This window comes from Myripristis murdjan, chromosome 21 (assembly GCF_902150065.1).
Source record: "Myripristis murdjan chromosome 21, fMyrMur1.1, whole genome shotgun sequence".
NCBI lineage: Eukaryota > Metazoa > Chordata > Actinopteri > Holocentriformes > Holocentridae > Myripristis > Myripristis murdjan.
Window position 1 is genome coordinate 15,920,790 of NC_044000.1, and position 16,386 is coordinate 15,937,175.

General features: G+C 43.0%; 1 protein-coding gene across 1 annotated transcript in view; it reads right to left on the reverse strand.

The window, feature by feature from the left end:
- The window catches only part of lrp2a (low density lipoprotein receptor-related protein 2a), a 51,556-nt gene that overhangs the window by 17,304 nt on the left and 17,866 nt on the right, over positions 1-16,386 (reverse strand). The window contains 30 exon segments of the mRNA XM_030081526.1: positions 123-418; positions 582-783; positions 1,509-1,640; positions 2,214-2,333; positions 3,139-3,264; positions 3,369-3,611; positions 3,706-3,741; positions 3,853-3,879; positions 4,121-4,321; positions 4,474-4,763; positions 4,873-5,031; positions 5,150-5,315; positions 5,463-6,392; positions 7,410-7,598; positions 7,709-7,948; positions 8,078-8,291; positions 8,435-8,612; positions 9,180-9,289; positions 9,472-9,615; positions 9,860-10,026; positions 10,900-11,028; positions 11,242-11,419; positions 11,598-11,826; positions 11,989-12,173; positions 12,327-12,538; positions 13,561-13,809; positions 14,230-14,244; positions 14,579-14,959; positions 15,099-15,215; positions 16,197-16,316. Of these exon segments, the coding sequence (XP_029937386.1) occupies positions 123-418; positions 582-783; positions 1,509-1,640; positions 2,214-2,333; positions 3,139-3,264; positions 3,369-3,611; positions 3,706-3,741; positions 3,853-3,879; positions 4,121-4,321; positions 4,474-4,763; positions 4,873-5,031; positions 5,150-5,315; positions 5,463-6,392; positions 7,410-7,598; positions 7,709-7,948; positions 8,078-8,291; positions 8,435-8,612; positions 9,180-9,289; positions 9,472-9,615; positions 9,860-10,026; positions 10,900-11,028; positions 11,242-11,419; positions 11,598-11,826; positions 11,989-12,173; positions 12,327-12,538; positions 13,561-13,809; positions 14,230-14,244; positions 14,579-14,959; positions 15,099-15,215; positions 16,197-16,316 (5,985 nt within the window).

Sequence of the window (16,386 nt, forward strand, 5' to 3'; positions counted from 1 at the left end):
TCCTTTACATTCCACTAGAGGGAGCATGCAACAGTCTAAAAAACTCTCCAGCAGACAAAAACTTAAGTAAGGGTTTCTTAGGGTTACTTTAAAATCCTCAGGATGAGGGTGTTGATACTCACCACATCCCTTCTCGTCACTGTTGTCAGAGCAGTCGTCGTCCCTGTCGCACACCTTGCTCAGGGGGATACAGTGTCCATTATCACATATGAACTGTCCAGGGGGGCAGGTGGGTGACGGCGTGTGGCACAGGTCATCCAGCTCATCAGACTCGTCGCCACAGTCATTGTCCCCGTCACAGACAAAGTCGTGGGACACGCAGCGTCCATTCTGGCAGGTGAACTGATGCTGCGGGCATGGCTGATAGGTACAACTCTGCTCATCACTGCTGTCCCCACAGTCATTACGTCGATCACACCTGTCAACAGAAGATCAACCGTACAGCGATATTATTTATCCACCTGGGGTATGCTGGTCTTTCACATTGCCAGACAGACTGAGAGACTGCAGATGTCAAAGTAACTGTAACACATTCAGAATTTTTTAGCAATGCTGTTTTAACTGATGTTATGTTTTCTAACCTGTAAGAGCTACGTATGCAGAGGCCATTGCTGCAGGTGAACTCATTGACACCACAGGATCTACGTGTGCAGTTTTGATGCTCGTCTAACGCGTCTGCACAGTCTGCATCTCCATCACACACCCAATCACGAGGGATGCATTTCCGCAGAGGAGGCTGGTTGTTCACACAGGTGAACTCTGCAGCTGAACATGTGCGATTGGCTGGAAATTTAAAAAAAAAAAAAAAAAAAAAAAAAAAAAAAGAAGAAGAAGAAGAAGGAGAAGGAGAAGAGGCAGAAAGAATTACAGGAAGGCAAATAATGATGATGATGATGATAATGATGTCCTCATGCCCCCCTGCATTTCTGACAATCCAAACATTCCAAACTGTATTTCAAAACATGAAGCCGTGACTTGAAATTCTTTATCCATCAAATGTGATTGATCCACATTGTTTGAAGTGGGTCTCCTGCAGAGGCTCAGGGAGCGCCACAGTCTTTGGCTCCAGGCACCTTATTGCTGGGAGCCGACATTTGTGAGACATGACATAAGAGTCTTGATCCACCCTGAGCCAGGAAGCCAGCAGAAAGGAGGCATGCACAAAGTAACGAGTGAGGCAGGAGAAATCAGGAATGTCAGCTCCTTGGATTCTGGCTGCAGACCTTCCACAGGAGCCAAAGATGCTAGGCACTGACTACCCCCAGTGTCTCCCCCACAACACTGCCCTAGCAGTATATTTCCTAATCCATCAGTGTCCTGAGAGAGGAGAGGAACAGGGGAGCAGGAGAAGGCATGGTGGAGAAGCAGTGGGGGACAAGAAGCCGTCCTACAAAGGGAGGAGATAAAGAAGTGGGAAGATGCCGAGAAGGATTGAAACAGGACAGATGGAGGGAAAAGTAAGCAAGAAAAAAGGAGAAAGACAGTACAGGAGATGGGAGGATGCATACCACAGTTGTGCCTCTGGTCTTCATCACTCATGTCGCCACAGTCGTTGTCCCCATCACAGATCCAGGATGAGGCAATGCACCTGCCATCATCACAGCGGAACTGGTCTGTGTTGCAGGTTCTGACTAACGTAGCTGAGGAGACAAACCACATCATAAAATTAAACTATGTTAATACAGCTAAACTACTCCCATGACTGATGAATAATCATATTCAATATAGATTGTGCGACAGTCAACACAGACTTCTATCCTCATATGTACTTATTTTTTACTTATTACATCTTAGGTACTTGGCTATTGGTTTTTAACTATTGAGTACTATACAACACTAGCCAGGCTTTCAAAATAGTCATGGCAACCCCACATTCCCATGCACGGTGAGCTATCTAAACAAAAGCCAAAGTGAGGCTCTGTAACCCCTGGGGGACAAAGGGAGGGGGAGGTGCTGTTTGTCGGAGGACACTGAGGGGCGTCACCATAGAGGAATGCAGCGGACAATAGGAGGCCTGACTGACCACATCCCCGACAAAGACATACACCACTGACTCACACTCTCTGCTGCATCACTCACACTGCACTCGCATACAAACACACAGATGCAGACAGACACACACAAAACCAAGCAGCTGATAATGGGGAGAGGCACGGACACAAAAAGCCAAACGGTCCACAAGCGGGGGTGAGAGAGGTGTGTGTGGCACTCACTGCAGGAGGAGGGCTCGTCAGAGCCGTCGGCGCAGTCAGCCCCTCCATCACAGTACCAGTGGGCGGGGATGCAGCGGCCGCTAGAGCAGCGGAACTCACTCTGGGAACATGTGGATGTGGCTTTGGGTGGGGGGTGGGGGGGCAGAGGCATAAAATCACTTGGTGGTCTTGGTGTGTTAATCTTTACATGATGTTGAGGTGGAAACTGGGAAGACTGTATGACCAACAGAGATCTTTTTGTTTGTTTAATATCACCTTTGAAGTGCTGTACAATTTAAAATAAAGAATAGATAAAGTCCTGTTTTCCTGTATTTGAAAAAACTGGAGATTCCTCATTTGCAACAGAGATCTACTCTCAAAGTTACTTTATGATTCTAGGCTACAGTATGTTACATGTCCATGTCTAGGAATTAAGGTTCCATAACTCTTTCAGAATTGGTGTTTCACTTTGTTGGTACCTAACATTATGCCATGACTGATACATCAACGGATATCAGCTTTAAAAAGCAATTTTGTATCAGTCCAATGTTATTATTAGTGTTGATATTTAGGTGATTGTGAAATTGGCACCTTTTTTTATTAGAATGCATCAGTTAATTCAATGTTAGGAACACAGCTAAAATGTTAAAATTAGCAACAGGGTAAGACTATGTTGCTACATATTTTTTGTTTAAAAAAAACACTTCATATGTGTATATGCACTGCAGTGTTTTTCAGTTATTGTTTAGTGAATGTTTGTCTCAAAAATGTTTAACTTGAGCATCTGGTCCTCATGGCTGTGACAGAGTGCAATGTAACATAATGACATTTAACAGAACCCTGATGACAAGAGTAACAATGTTATGGAACACATAAGATAAATAATACAAATATAATAAAAATGGAAAATATAAGTTAAACCTGAAGGGGCTGCGACTTAACTCACCACAGTGTGTAGGGCTCTCATCACTCATATCCCCACAGTCATTGTCTCCGTCACACAGGTAGGAACGTGGGATGCAGATGTTGGTAGACTGGCACTTTGTGTGTTCTGGCTGGCAGGTTCTCTCCGCTGAGGAAATCATAAAGCAGAATAGAATTATTATAAGAAAGGCATTCTTCACTAAAACTACATTTGTTTAATTTTTCTGTTACACTCAGGATGCGGTGACTCACGGCAGTTTTGCTCATCTGAGGTGCCGTTGTCGTAGCAGTTGTTGATGCCATTGCAAACATAATCCTTGGCAACGCAGCGTCCATTGTTGCAGGTGAACTCAGTGTTTGGGTCACAGGGCCTGAACAGACAGCCCACCTCATCACTGTTGTCCCCACAGTCATCATAGTGGTCACAGCGGTAGTGGTAGGGCACGCATCGCCCATTCCCACAGGTAAACACTGTAGGCTCACAGGTGTGGAAGGCTGCCAAACAGAGTCAGAGAAAGGTCATAACTGCAGGCAATAAAGAGTGAGGTCACGTGACAGTATGCTAATATACACTTGATTTGGATTTTACCTGATAAGGCAATAAATGATGACAGCACTTGAGGGGCTGCATGCAAGATAAGCACATTGATGTATTTGTTAGAATTAATTTGTGTTGCTCCTGGGGGAATGTTAGCATGCAAGAGGAAATTGATTAGTGAGGTGCGAGCATACACACCAAAGTAGCTGAAATCAGGCTTGGGTCCTGAGAAGGAGATTCGTTACAGCAAAAAACAGAACTTGTTAGTATTAGTAAAGGCAAAGGATTTCTCAGAGAAAGAGTAGTATTTTGAACGTTGCAAGACAAACCACCATGCTTAAGAGCTTATGGCACTTTGAATAATCAGTAGTGAAACTGTAAATAAATTTAGTGCAAAACCAGATCAGGAAGAGGATATACAAGTGCAAATCAGGAAGCAAGTGAAGTTCCTAACAAGGCCCCCTACCACAGACTCTCTCCAGCTCATCACTGCCGTCTCCACAGTCGTTGTCATTATCGCATTTCCACTGAGCACGAATACAGCGGCCATTCATACAGGTGAACTGGCCTGCCTGGCACCGAGTCCCATTGTCAGGGATACAGTGCTTGTTGTCCGCCAGGTACCACCGACCTTCTGACGGACACTGACACTCAGCACCATTGGGACCTGATGAGATATAAACAAAAGCATTGAATAGAACAACATTATTTTCCCTGAGATTAGTTTTGGTTTAAAAAGACACTCATATTTAAATGACCACGTCTTGTACAAAAATGACTGTACTACTGAACACAGTAAAAGTATGACACTCCTTGTACCTGGGGTACAAATGTGGCTGCAACCTCCATTAAACTGCTGGCAGGGACTGTCACACTGCTGCTGCTTCCTGCTGGCCAGAACATGGATATCCATTGGCCGAGATGGAAGATTCTGGATCATAACCCTCTGGTCAGAGCCATCATGTTTGTTGGCCCTATAGATGCTGCGTGTGTTCCAGTCAGTCCAGTAGATAAACTGGCCATACATGGTCATGGCAAAGGGGTAGATGGCTGTGCTGACAATGACCTCCCGATTGGCACCACTGAGAGAGCAGCGTTCAATCTTCTGTCTAATGACAGTGTAAAATGGAAATGATAGCATTAGCATGAGTGTAACAGGACAATGTGGTGGAAATAACCATGCAAATTTTTCAAGAAGGGATTTTTTTCAGATCTTACAAGCTGGCATCTGCCCAGTACAGCCTCTGTTCTTCATAATCCAGGGTCAGCCCATTGGGCCACACAAGACTGCTGTTCACAATCTCTGTTCTAAAGTTTCCACCTAAAGTAGCACGTTCAATCTTTGCATTGGTTCCCCAGTCTGTCCAATACATATACCTGTGGAACATTGGTGACAGGATTCATTTCAAAAGGTTGCTTAAATCCAGTGATAATTAAATTTTTGTCCTAGTTTAGGCTCATACTAAGAAACACTGTCTTGCTATGTTAATCTTACCCTCTGCAAGGATCCAACATAATGGCCCTTGGCCTGGCCACATATGCAATAATAGTCCTCTGAGAGCCATCCACAGACATGGAGCTGATGCTCTGGTTGACATAGTCACTGTAGTAAATCCTTTGATTGATCCAGTCATAAGCTATTCCATCAGGAGCCCCTAGATCTGTCCAAACACATACAGTTGACCACACTAACCTCAGCAGTATGGAGGTCAATGATTATCTCTCACAGAGGCATACATTCATACAGTAAATACAGGAGAAGCAAATAAAAGTACATCTGGTAGTATAAGTATAAAACAGGTGCTTACCGGAAGCCACAACTACAGGAGGCGAGGTGGGAGAGGATAGGCTGATGTAGCTGATCTTGCTTGCTCCTGCCCCTGAGCTCTGTGTGAAGTAGATCCTCCTGTCTGTGAGGTCAAAATCCAATGCCACTGAAGTACGCGGCACATTGACCACAGGAAAGGGTAGGCCATGGTCCTCTGGATCAAGGCGCAAGCTACGCACTGTGCTCTCAGTAGTATAGATGAGGTAATCATCCCGTGACACCACACAGCTCTCATTATCTGCGGCAAGATTCCCAAAAGCACAGCTGCATTTCCTAGTCTGGGTGCTGGTACCAGTACCCGGGAGGGCAAAGCAGAAGTGGGCACAACCTCCATTTGCCTCAACACAGGGGTTGTTAAGCTGCCGGTCTGACGTGGGCTGGGTACGATGGTCAAAGATGGTGACGTCCCTAAGCATGTTGATGTTGTCTCTAATAACAGTAGGTTGTTCTGTGTTGCCTGGCTCTTTGCTAGCTTGGAACACCTTCTTTAGGTTCCTGTCCACCCAAATGATGCTACCCTCAAACACTGTGATCCCATAGGGAGTGGGGTAGCGGCTGCCATACCGGACAATCTCTGTCTCCCCACCTTGTGGGTTGACCCGGGCAATCATATCCAGGGAATCATCAACCCAGTAGACATACCCAGTTTGCTGGTCCAGTGCCAGACCTCGAGGAGTAATAATCCCTGATGATACTAGAACTGTGCGGTTTGTTCCATCCAAGAGTGCTCGCTCAATCTTGGGGTTCTGACCATAGTCAGCCCAAAACAAGTATCTGTTCCTGGGGTCCACCACAATGTGGCGTGGCATGTCCACTTGGGTCTTCAACAGTACCCTGCGGAAGGTAGTGTTCAGGCGGAGTACCTCCACATATGTCTCAGTCAGGAAGGCATTGGTGAAATAAAGGTTCCCTGAAGACAGAATCCAGTAATGTTTGTGTTTAATCAAATATATAGGCACACACTATGAGCTAATGAAGTTACTGAAGCTATGAATTGGTTTGTCATCTTGTGTTACTGGTTAGTGGTGTTTAATGTGAAACGTAACTGAACATGCAGCATGACAATATTACCAATATGAAACACATCTCCTCTTGTGCCTTTAAAGTTATAGCTTTAGAATTATGAAAGATGGAACATACGCTGTCCCTACAGTCAGTAACAAACTAATTTCCTGCCTGCTGTTGTTCTTTTAATCTTACATCATCTGGTAAATCTTCTTTCCTGTCACCTGTGTGAGGACTGATCTCCCTGCTCTGTGAGTCCAGCAATGTGATAAAGCTTATTACTCTGAGTTAGCCACATCTGCTGCCTAAACCTGGTTGTCCTGCTTAGTCTCTAACGACTTACCATATGGAAACACATAAGAGTAACATCATGAATGACACAGCTATGTTTATTTTTTCAGCATTATTTGGATAAAATAAATTTTCCAAGACAAGGCCAATTGTATGATTTACTTCAAGAGTTAAACTATGATAGGGGTAAACTTTGCCTTCTTAGTCGTCAAACAAGATTACAAGATTACAAACACCTCCACACAAGCAACTATAACATCCTCTTTACATCCACTTACATTAAAAGTGATATGACTCTAGGTGTAGGTTAAATCACAATGGTAACCATATATGGTTCAAGTGAGAACAGGCAAAAATGAGAGAGGTAAAAGGAAACATCTCGATGCCAAGAGCTCAAGTGATCTCTATGTATCCAACAGACATATTAGTTGGCCAAAAGAAGATGTCTGTGGCGGTTCAACAGGGTCATAAAATTGAGCTGAAATCCGCTTAAGCAGCAATGCTTTTAGGCAAAAAAAAACACACAAAAACAAATCAAAATCTAATGTTATATTGTCCGTCACTTATTTGGTTGAAAGAAATGACAACTTCATAAATCTTTGTGAGAGACAATGCAGACACAATACCATACCTGCAGCCCAGTCCACAGCAATGCCTCGTATCCCATTGCGTCCTATCCCTGATGTAACAACGCTACGTAATCCAGAGCCATCTGGCTTGATTCGTCTGACCCCGTTTTGTGACGCCACAGTACTGCTGAAGTCACACCAGTAGATGAAACCAGAAGCCATGTGTACATCAATATGTAGAGCATTACGGCCTACAAGAACATAACCCAATAATTAGACACCAAAACTGGGAAACAACTGTCATTTTGTGAAATTTAAACATAATAACCACATTGTGATCATTTGAAGTCCTAGCACCCACCTCTCCCAGCCACAGGCACCATGGCCTCAGAGTGGTCTGACCCTTCCAGACTGAAGCCTTTGATAGCAGACAGAGTGGAGATGATCACATAGGATTGGTAGGGAGCACAGGTCCTGTTGTCAGCATTAAGTTTGAAGCCTGTGGCACACGCACAGGTAAACAGACCCCCAGGCCGAGGCAGGCAGAGCTGCTCACACACCCCCTCATTATTACTGCAGCCATTGGATGTGCCTGCAGAAGCTGATATTGTGGAGAAAACACAGTGTGACAGATATAAGTCACATGAAACAACAGAAAATAAAAGGAATCAGAAACCAAAACATGCACTGGTGGAGGGGAACTATCTGCTTTTCTTTGTGCAACACTCACTCTCTCGATAATGCACTTTGAGGACCCTGAGCCCTGACACGTTGTCTCGCAGCACAACCTTGTTGGCACCTGTAGCTTTGTCCACACGCTCTATGACCTCAAAATCACGGTCCGTGAAATAGAGGTAACTTTCATGGACCGCCACACCCCACGGGTGAGACAGGCCTGTTACTATGGTGATACGGTTACTCCCATCAGGATCCCCACGCTCAATCTGTGAAGTGTCAATAGCAGATAAACAGTCAAAGATTCATGTAATGTGGTATTTGCCTGCTGTTCAAGTATAAACATTTATATAAAGGTGTATCACAGATAATGAGTGATGATCCTTGACAGCTGGTGTGAGTGAGGACCCACCATGCCGGTGCCTGTAACAGCCCAGTACAGTTTGTTCTCTTGGATGTCCACAGTGAGAAACTCAACATGGTCCAGGTTGTTGGTGAACAGGTTGACAGGGTTTGAACCATCCATATCTGCAGATGCCACCTTGGCTGGGATGCCACTCTCAGTGCCCTGGTCTGTCCAGTACAGTTTCCTTAATGAACAAATAAAAATGTAGTGTATAACTGTTTGTGCTTCAGACACAATACTTAGACGTAAGTCATGGATCTCGGCCTGTGCATAGTTTGTGTATAGTTACTAGTCTATCCTTTTTCAATTTACTTTAATTTTGTATACAGTAGTAAGCATCAGGGATATACACTGTTACTGTTGGGTGAAAATATGGTATCTCCAAAAGTAAACTATTCAGGAACCAAGAAAAACAACAGTGCCTTTGGCGTGATGAAAATGCATTTTTTTTAAGGTTTCACATGCCAAAGAGGTCAGAGAATCTTCTCAACCCATAAAGGACCAACTGAACAAGGTTTTCCCACGACAGCAGCAAAACAGTTAAAGGTTAGTGTGAGAAGGGATGGCATGCAAATTCTTTTCCCAATTGGGCGCTATTGTAAGTTGTTGGAGTTGGAGTGTGTCGTGTGGTGTTCAGTAACACTGGTTGAGTTCTCTCTGGGGGCAGAGCAGATGGCGCTGAGGAGGCTGATAGGGCTCAGTAGCTGTGGGGATGAGTGGCTGTGCCAGGGCTGTGTTAAATGGGGCTTACCCACGTGCTGGGTCCACTGCGATGCCAACAGGAGTGCCAGCGCCAGTTGGGGAGCCGTTATTCGTGATTAGAGTTCTCCGGTACTGCACCTCCCCTCTCAGCTTCAGAACCTGGCCAAGCACAACCACAAACAGGAAAGGGGGATTTGACAACCCTACTGCAATTATGGCATAGCTCTGACTTTATCTTATTGCAAGTGCAAACACAAAAAATGGATTCAGTGAGTTCTAATCCCTGTCAAGGCAGTAATAACAGCGTAAACAAAAGAAAGGCAAGAATTGTTTTTCCTCACCTCAATAGACTGGGAAGCTGGGTTGGTGTAGTACAGGTTCTCTGTTATCCAGTCCAGGGCCAGGCCTACGGGGGAGCCTAGAATGGCTGCTGGGGCAAACTCTGTCCTGTTGGTACCATCTGACTTCACCCTGTGGATCTCACCCTGGGGAGACAGGAGAAAGCAGAATACTCTCAGTCGTATGTTATAATATCCATTATAATATCCGTAATATCAGGTTTATGGATTGTCTGAGGTCCTGTTACCATGTCCTGGTAACATGTACCACTATGCAAATTTTTTTTAATGCCTCCGCTTAAATGGCACAAAACAACAAGTTTTGAAGAAAGCAAGACAGATTTGCACGTCTTTTTACATTTCTCTGTCTCTGGACAGCGGTCACACTTACCGGGTGCTCCACCCAATAGATGGCCTGCTCTCTGTCGTCAAAGTCAACATCATAGCCATTCTGCAGTCCAGCAACAGGGACCATAGCATCATTACTCTTGTCATCCGGGTTCAAGGAAATACCATAGATTATACTGTCCCTCACAACCACCAGGAAAGGATCCTCGACTAAAAGATACATATAGAGAGAAACATTCAGTAAACAACTAGTAAAACATTGGTACAAACTGCTGTTTTTGCGGTAAAGCTATACTGCTTTTCCTAAATTTAGGGGACAATTATCATATACTAGGAATTGTGTGTGTCCAAGCCCTGAATAATTTAAGAGTTAAAAAAATATAACTAATGAAAGCTTGTTTCTTGAATGTGGATTTAGTCTGCAACAGTCTAGAACCAAAAGTCACTTTGAGTGTAAGACCGCCTTTGCAAAAAAGGGATCCCTAGTTTACTCAATCCAGGAAAACAGGCCTTTATCTAGAAAGAGGATTGGCTGGTGAAAGTTTGTTCCACAATCTGATTTGCGTTGTCATCAGAGATTAGAATCAATGAATGGTTGTGGGGCATTTTCATTCTTGGATAATCACTGGGCTCGCAGGGAGAATGTGTTCTGCTTGGCTAGAATGGGCTGAAACCTGAGATGAGTTAAGCTGTTGACCTAAAGGAGACTCTGTGGACTGTGAATTAAAGGTCCCTTGTCTCCTTGAAACCTTGAAAGATACGCTTTTATGATTCTTAATATTTATGACTGGAGCAGAATTTGACAAGAGAATCTAAATGGGAGACTGTTGACAAGTCCCTGGATTCATCTAAAATATTCAGTTCAGGGTTTTCAAAGATTTCTCCTCTTACTGGCATTGAAATGGATACAAAACACAGACAAGAGCTGGCAGTTGGGCATTAGAGGGTTTGCCACATTAGAACAATACGCACTCCTGAGGAAAATAATTATGGGTACATCAGCCTATCTGCTGCATCTGACCTGACTTCCTTTTTCATCAAGCTAAGCGATGAGTGTTTTCCTCTGTTTGGCAGGATGCGTACCTCTAGAGCAGGTGATTTGGTCTGCAGCCAGTGTCCAGCCTGAGGGGCAGGCACATGAGTAGAACCTTGGTCCCACAGCCGAAAGCAAGCAGATATGGGAACAGGGGCTCCTCAAGCAGTGATTTTCACCTATAAATTGTCAAATCACATAGCTGGTTAAGTATGCTCACATATGTGCAGGCACACCAACATATACCTTAATATACTGAGGAATCTTTCCAGATAACCTTGAGTTTATTTGGAAAAAAAAACAAAACAGTACAACTACTGCATATTGGCGCTACATGATTAGCATGCCTAAATTACCAAATCAGCAGTTTGTGTACATTATTTTTGTCATACCTGCTGGTTGCCTGGCTGGGTGTACTGCCACCAGGCCCATGGGCTGAGGGAGGTTGTACAACATCACTGTCTGGTTCTCCCCATGCCACTTATGGGCTCGAATCACACGATTGATGTATCTGTCGGTCCAATACACAAAATCCTCAAAAATGGTAATTGCGTGGGGATGTTGCAGTACCTTTTTTTAGAGAGCAGCAAAAGAAAAAAAATGTGTCTTACTCATACTATTCAACACAAAAAGATTATACTCTAGTCAGTTCTAGATGTCCATATCCTCTCATTCACATGAATATCTTTTGAGAAAGTAATTCTGAAAACTTGTTATCAGAATATAATCAGGCATGTCATACACTCACCAGGTCACTGGCCAAAACTTGCTTCCTGTTATTGCCATTATAATCACAGTAGTCAATGAAGTCCAGGTAGGCGTCAGCAAAGTACAGCAGATTGTTGGGATAGTCTATGGTAAGACCATTGGGCCAGTAGAGCTTGTTGCTTATAATGGTGGTCCTCAACTTCCCATCCATACTGGCCCTCTCAATGCGAGGGTTCCTCCCCCAGTCAGTCCAGAACATCAGGTGAGCACTGCAAAACAAAATGCTCTCCTTTTAACACAAACGGCTTTAAAATGAACTTTGAAAGGAAAAAAAAAAAAAAACGTCACTTGCATTACAGTAAATTGACTCACGTAATATTCAGAGACCTACAGTCTAAAAAGCCAACCTGGTCACACTGTATGTCACTGACCTTTCCCTTGGGTCCAGCACCAAGCCTCGAGGGTTGGTGACATTTTCACTGACCAATACAGTCCGGTGGGTGCCGTCCAGTTTAGACACCTCAATGGTCTCCAGGACGTAGTCAGCCCAATACAGGTTCCTGCCCACCCAGTCCACAGCAAGGCTTTCTGTCACAGTCACTCCACTATCAAATATCTGTACATAAGAGACTTATTCTTAGTTTAAAAGTATTCTGAAAACATCACCGATAAAAGCAGTTAGTGCACATACGGTAAATTGAGGAATCAAACTTAAATATATCACTTACTTTTTCATTCATTTCAATATTTAAGTGACAAATCAACTCACCACAGTTCTGTCACTGCCATTTTTATGAGCACTCCAGATTCTGTCCTGGCTGGTATCGGACCAATACACACGGTCAGTGACTGAGTCAAAGTCTATGGCCACAATGTTACGTCCGTCCCGGACCAGCGAGCGGATCACGTTGGGCTGAGTGGTTATGTCATCTTGCACGATCTGATTTCGACTAGCCACTAACAAGAAAGCCTCACGAGAATCTGTGAACAGACACCAATTGCACTTCACCCATTATTCATTCTAATGAGAGCAATCATTAGCATTCACATGTCTTCCATATCTATAAAACCGGAGAGATAAATAGACCCTACTCAAATAGCAATGGTTGAGGAATGCACTTTTATCCAAATAATGGCCTATTGTATTGCAAAGCCTTTCAGAGGGTTATCTGTGTGGCAGAAGGGCTCATGTCAGGCACACTCCCCATAAGCAGCCCTTTGTTGGTGATTATGTCCTAATTACCCCAACGAGGGCCAGTGAGTGACATATATGTTATTTGTCTTATCTAAGGAAATCAGAGCAGCGTGGAGAGAGAATGGGGAGGAAAGACAGTGTATCGGTTTGACAGTCTGGAAGCCAAGCTCCCCCTTCTATCATAGCTCAATTCCTGCCCAACAGTGACCACGAGGAAGAAAACTGAGGTCTCTATGGGGCAATCTTACTCACATTCCCATCACTGTCTCCTAGGGATATGGGCTTAATCTCCAGATTTATAATATGCCTATTTTCTACTTTACTATAATATGAATGTACAATGTAATAAAGAAGTACTAGCACATGTATAATAAGGATGGGCGATATAGATAAAATCAAATCTCACAATATTTTTGACAAAATACCTCAATATTGATATAGAGGAATGTAGGGATGACTATTGGTGCTTTCATTAGATTTACACACAACAGATTTTTGATCATTAACAATGTGACTATGATAAAAAAAAAAAAAAAGTAGTCTAATAAGATGATAAAAACAACAAAAAAATGCAATTGGTTAAGAAAGGACAATTAGGAAAAAGTCCCAATTAAAACATGGTTAAAATAAATAATGCAATATGTACAAAAAAAAAATACATGTATGACTAGTCATTTTACAAGTGTCAGAGGAACAACATGTTTTACATGACCAACCAAAATGTATTGTAGAAGGTGCATATGGATGCTGCTCTCTTTGCTGCGCTCAGTTCCACAATCATACTGGTTTTAGCCTTTTCTCTGCTCACCTGAGGCTTTGCAGGTGCGCTGGTCCGCTTCGAGAGTGTAACCATCTTGGCAGTGGCAGCGGAAAGAGCCTCTCTCATTAAAGCAGTTTTGGCTACACAGCCCAGGAGGATTACACTCATCTATATCCTCACAGGTCTTGGAGTCATTGCTCAGCTGATAGCCCATGGGACATGTGCACTGGGCCCCAAATGGCCCTTGGATACAACCGTGGGTGCAGCCAGCATTGTTGTCTGAACAGCTTTCCTGGTCTGGGGTGGGAGCATAGAAAACAGCTATTTAAGCCCAGAAACTAGAACATGCTGAGGCATTTTTATTGATACAAAGTGTCAATGTCAATATGAACAAATGCAAAATGCATAAAGTATAGAATAAACACACAGGACTAAACAGCAACAGAGAATGAAAGTAATTATTGAGTGCATGCTTTAATGATCCTAATTGAACATCAAAGCACCAACTACGTCAGCAAGTATCTTTTGAATTTATACTCTGACCCAGCACTATTCACGGAAATTTACATCATTGGCATATTATCACTACGTTTACCATCCATCTAGAAACAACACTCTTTTCCTTTGATTGTGTTTTGAAAAAAGTCTACAAATATTAAATGAATGAATCAAGACTACATGCAGCAGTTCTACCAATGATTGGGAGCTTGGTCCTACCTGGCAAAGGCTCATCTGAAAGTAGTGAGGAAGGCAAGAAAGGAAAATCACAGATCATTTTTAGGTTAATGCAGGTCAAATCATACACATGCATGATTTGAACACAAGAATTCAAAGACAAACAACAAACATTCAACATAATTTGTTTTGTGATATGATGCCCTTACTATTTACAAAACAAAACAAATGGAAACACAGTGAAAACAAAATTATGGAAGAAAAAACTCCATTGAGGGTTGAATCATGTGCTTCTTTATGTGAAGTGAAAATGTGTTTGAATATCAGTAGACCAGCAAGCTTGTAAATATCTTAAAATGAATATGTCATTGCAGGCAGAACAGACACTTACTGCAGAGCGGGGACTCGTCAGCACCACTGGGGCAATCAGGAGTGTTGTCACACACTCTAGTGAGGTTGACACACATGCTGTGGCCTGGGCATTGCCACTGCCAACTTGGACAGCGAAAAGGCGGTGTGGGACAGTCTCGCTCATCGCTCATGTCCCGGCAGTCATTGTCACCATCACAGAGCCAACCGCGAAACACACAGTTCCCATTGTCACAGCGGAAGAGCGAGGAGGGGCAGGTGCGAGGCGGGCAGGCATGGTGTTCATCGGAGCCGTCCTCACAGTCTGGGTGGCCATCGCACTCCCAGGTAGATGGGACACAGCTGCCATCTGACTGGCACTGGAATTCACTCTCATGGTGGCACATCCCTGGGGGCCTGGTAGCTGGGTAATAGAAGGAAACAGGACAAAGAAAATGACAGCAAAGCCAAAATATAATTGATGTGACATTCAAATAAACAACTTAATGTAGTGTTATTATAGAAATATAATCAAAAAGCAAAATCAATATCTAAATACTTACGGCAGCCTCGTTCGTCTGAGCGATCGTTGCAGTCAAAGATCCCATCGCATCGGTAGAAGGAGTTGATACACTGATGACCATTGGAGCACTTGAATTCATTCACAGTGCAGTTGTAGACTGAAAAAAATACAGTTAGGTATGCCAAAGCTGAGGTTCTATAAACCTGTAGTTATGTGTGCTGAAATCAACTGTTGTGCAAGACATGTAATAAGATCAATGAGGTAAGAGGCTTAGCAAATGCTTGTTAAATTTCACGGTGCATTCAATTGACCTAAACAATTTTCCAAGCATGTTTTACTGGCAAAGGTGTAGAGTGTGTTACTCCAAACTCAAAATATCATGGAATAAGAGACTGAACTGACATAGCTTCACTTTACAGTAACAGTAAGGTGGACATGGTCATGAAATCTGATTCAGAGAGATCTGATCAATGATCCTTCCAGCTCTATGAACATAAAAAAAAAGTTTTAACCTGTATATACACTGCAAAAACGCAAAATCTTACCAAGATTATTTGTCTTATTTCAAGTCAAAAATGTCTTATTACTAGTCAAAATATCTCATTACACTTAAAATAAGACATGATCACCTCGGAAGTAAATTGTTTTTAGACAATTTTCACTTGTTTCAAGTAAAAATTCACTTGAAACAAGTGAAAATTTGCTTGTTTCATTGGCAAAATTTGCCAGTGGAAAAAGTGAAAATTCACTTGAAATAAGTGAAAATTAGCTAGAAACAAGAAACAAATTTTTGCCAATGAAACAAGCAAATTTTCACTTGTTTCAAGCAAATTTTCACTTGAAACAAGAGACAATTGTGTAAAAACAAGTTACTTCCGAGGTGATCATGTCTTATTTTAAGTGTAATGAGATATTTTGACTAGTAATAAGACATTTTTGACTTGAAATAAGACAAATAATCTTGGTAAGATTTTGAGTTTTTGCAGTGTAGGCCTTATCAAACACACACTTCAATGAGTGAGGTAATCCTAACCCTTAGAATATATATGAGAACTCATCAAGACCAACTATGTGTGTATAAGGACATGCAACAGGGTATAAACAGAAAATGACAACTGTAATCCAAGAAGACACTCACTGCATCCCTGCTCGTCGGCCCCATCCACACAGTCCCTGTCGCCGTCACAAACATAGTTGGGGTCTATGCAGCGGTGGTCTGGGCACTGAAATTGGCCTGGATGACAAGTGCTTGCCAGATCTGACGACACAAACAACACATTGTCAGATGGCAATATCAGCACATGAGTTAATCTAGAAATGTACGACAG